The sequence below is a fragment of the Morone saxatilis genome, unplaced genomic scaffold (genome assembly GCF_004916995.1).
Source record: "Morone saxatilis isolate NCDOM2014 unplaced genomic scaffold, NCSU_SB_2.0 Contig22, whole genome shotgun sequence".
In the NCBI taxonomy this organism is placed as follows: Eukaryota; Metazoa; Chordata; class Actinopteri; family Moronidae; genus Morone; species Morone saxatilis.
Genome location: NW_023339785.1, coordinates 26,547,099 through 26,548,748, shown reverse-complemented (window position 1 = coordinate 26,548,748; position 1,650 = coordinate 26,547,099). Strand labels below are relative to the sequence as shown.

Below are 1,650 nucleotides of genomic sequence, written 5' to 3'. Positions count from 1 at the left end.
ATATTATATATAATTAATATTTACCTTTATAGTACAGCTTAAAGCTTCCTTCTGACACATCAAACAGTTCTGCAATTATCCCTCTCAGACATCCAATAGTGGCTTCTTTAGCTATTTCAAACCTCCGGATCTCTTTCACTGACGAATCGACACCCCCCGTCCACCGGTGAGCTTTCACTGGCACCAACATCGCACACTGATCTACTGAACCACTGAACAACTGATCCACTTAAACAGACTCTGGGCAGTAAACACAGTCTTTCAGAGACCGTCAGACTCAGAGTGAAACTTCATGATGCAGCTGTTTCACATCCGCATTCGTGAAGCCCCGCCCTCTGAATGCATCTGATTGGCTACTTTCAGACGTGTTGTGATTGGATGCCATGTGCCCCTTATGTAAAAGTGTGTGTGTGTGTGTGGAGCAGCCTCTCAGCATTGTTATTTATTTATTATATTATTAGATTTATTTTACCAGAACAGAACACAGTAAGAGTGTTGATTTGGCTTTATGATAAAAGAGGAGCATTAGTTTCTTAGCTGTGTCTGAAAACACTCTTGTAGAACCTGTTCTCCTTTGCTAGTTGAGGGGAAACCAGTGGTTAACACACCCTGTCACTCTCTCTCTCTTGACATATTTATGGGTGTGTTTATGATTTTAATAAAACATCATGTCCAGGCAGCTGTATTCTCAGTAAATCTGAGCAGCTTATGAACTGGCAGAGGAACAAAGGAGGTGGAAGGCAGGAAACAGCAGGTGAAGGAAGTGGGAGCTGGTGTGAAGATGGGTGGGGCAGTCAGACGATGGGGAAAGGAATAAAGGTGAGAGGACACCTGGTGGACGGAAGGAAAATGACACTGAAGCAGCTGAGGAAAGAGAAGTTTCTGGAGAGGAGGGACAGGAAGATGCATTATAAAACCCACCTTCATTCAAATGTTTAAACGCACTCTGAGGACCCTTTAAAGCTCCACTGTATCACTGTAATATAACATCATTAGGTAAGTTTACATTAGTGTTTAATCAGCTGATAATAAGAATCATGGAGAATCGTGGAGTCCACCATGATTCTACGGTAGCCCAGAACAGACAAACACGGAGTTTTTCTGGCGTCTCCCTCACATCCTTGCTGGGAGGAGCTAAGGCGTGAGGAAAGGAAACAAAGAGAGACATTAACGTAATGAAAAACACACATTGTCTCTCTCTCCAACCACATTTTACTGCATTAAACACAAACACTCCTTACTGATGCAGAGGAAGAGAGAAACCTCCAGCTTCACACTTATTGATCTTAAACTTTTTATTACCACTTAATTTTACCTTTTATCTGGGTTTCACACATTTTATGTCTTATTCTTGACGGACAATCCTGTACCTGCCGTGCACTGACTGCTGAGAGCAAACAGGATATCGTTTACCTGAAGATATCAGATAATAATCAGATGGTTTTTACTGACTCTGCCTCTGCCCGGCTGCAACGAGCTGCTATTTCTGACACTGTCCTTGGGGAACCATCCTCCAGCTCGACCCCGAACTCCCAGGCCTCTTGGACCGAAAAGTTAGTTAGAAACCGCAAGAAGGGGTGCCCGGTTAGCTCAGTGGGTAGAGCTGGCGACCCATGTACCGAGGCTTAGTCCTTGCTGCAGCAGCCCAGG

The 1,650-nt window shown here is 44.1% G+C and overlaps 1 protein-coding gene across 1 annotated transcript in view; it reads right to left on the bottom strand.

Annotated features, from left to right (window-relative positions):
- The window catches only part of LOC118334072 (sequestosome-1-like), a 1,370-nt gene extending 1,055 nt beyond the window's left edge, over nucleotides 1–315 (bottom strand). Inside the window, exon 1 of the mRNA XM_035669895.1 lies at nucleotides 25–315. Within this exon, the coding sequence (XP_035525788.1) occupies nucleotides 25–190 (166 nt within the window). The 5' untranslated portion in view covers nucleotides 191–315. The remainder of the gene's footprint in view (nucleotides 1–24) is intronic.
- Nucleotides 316–1,650: the final 1,335 nt, after the last annotated feature.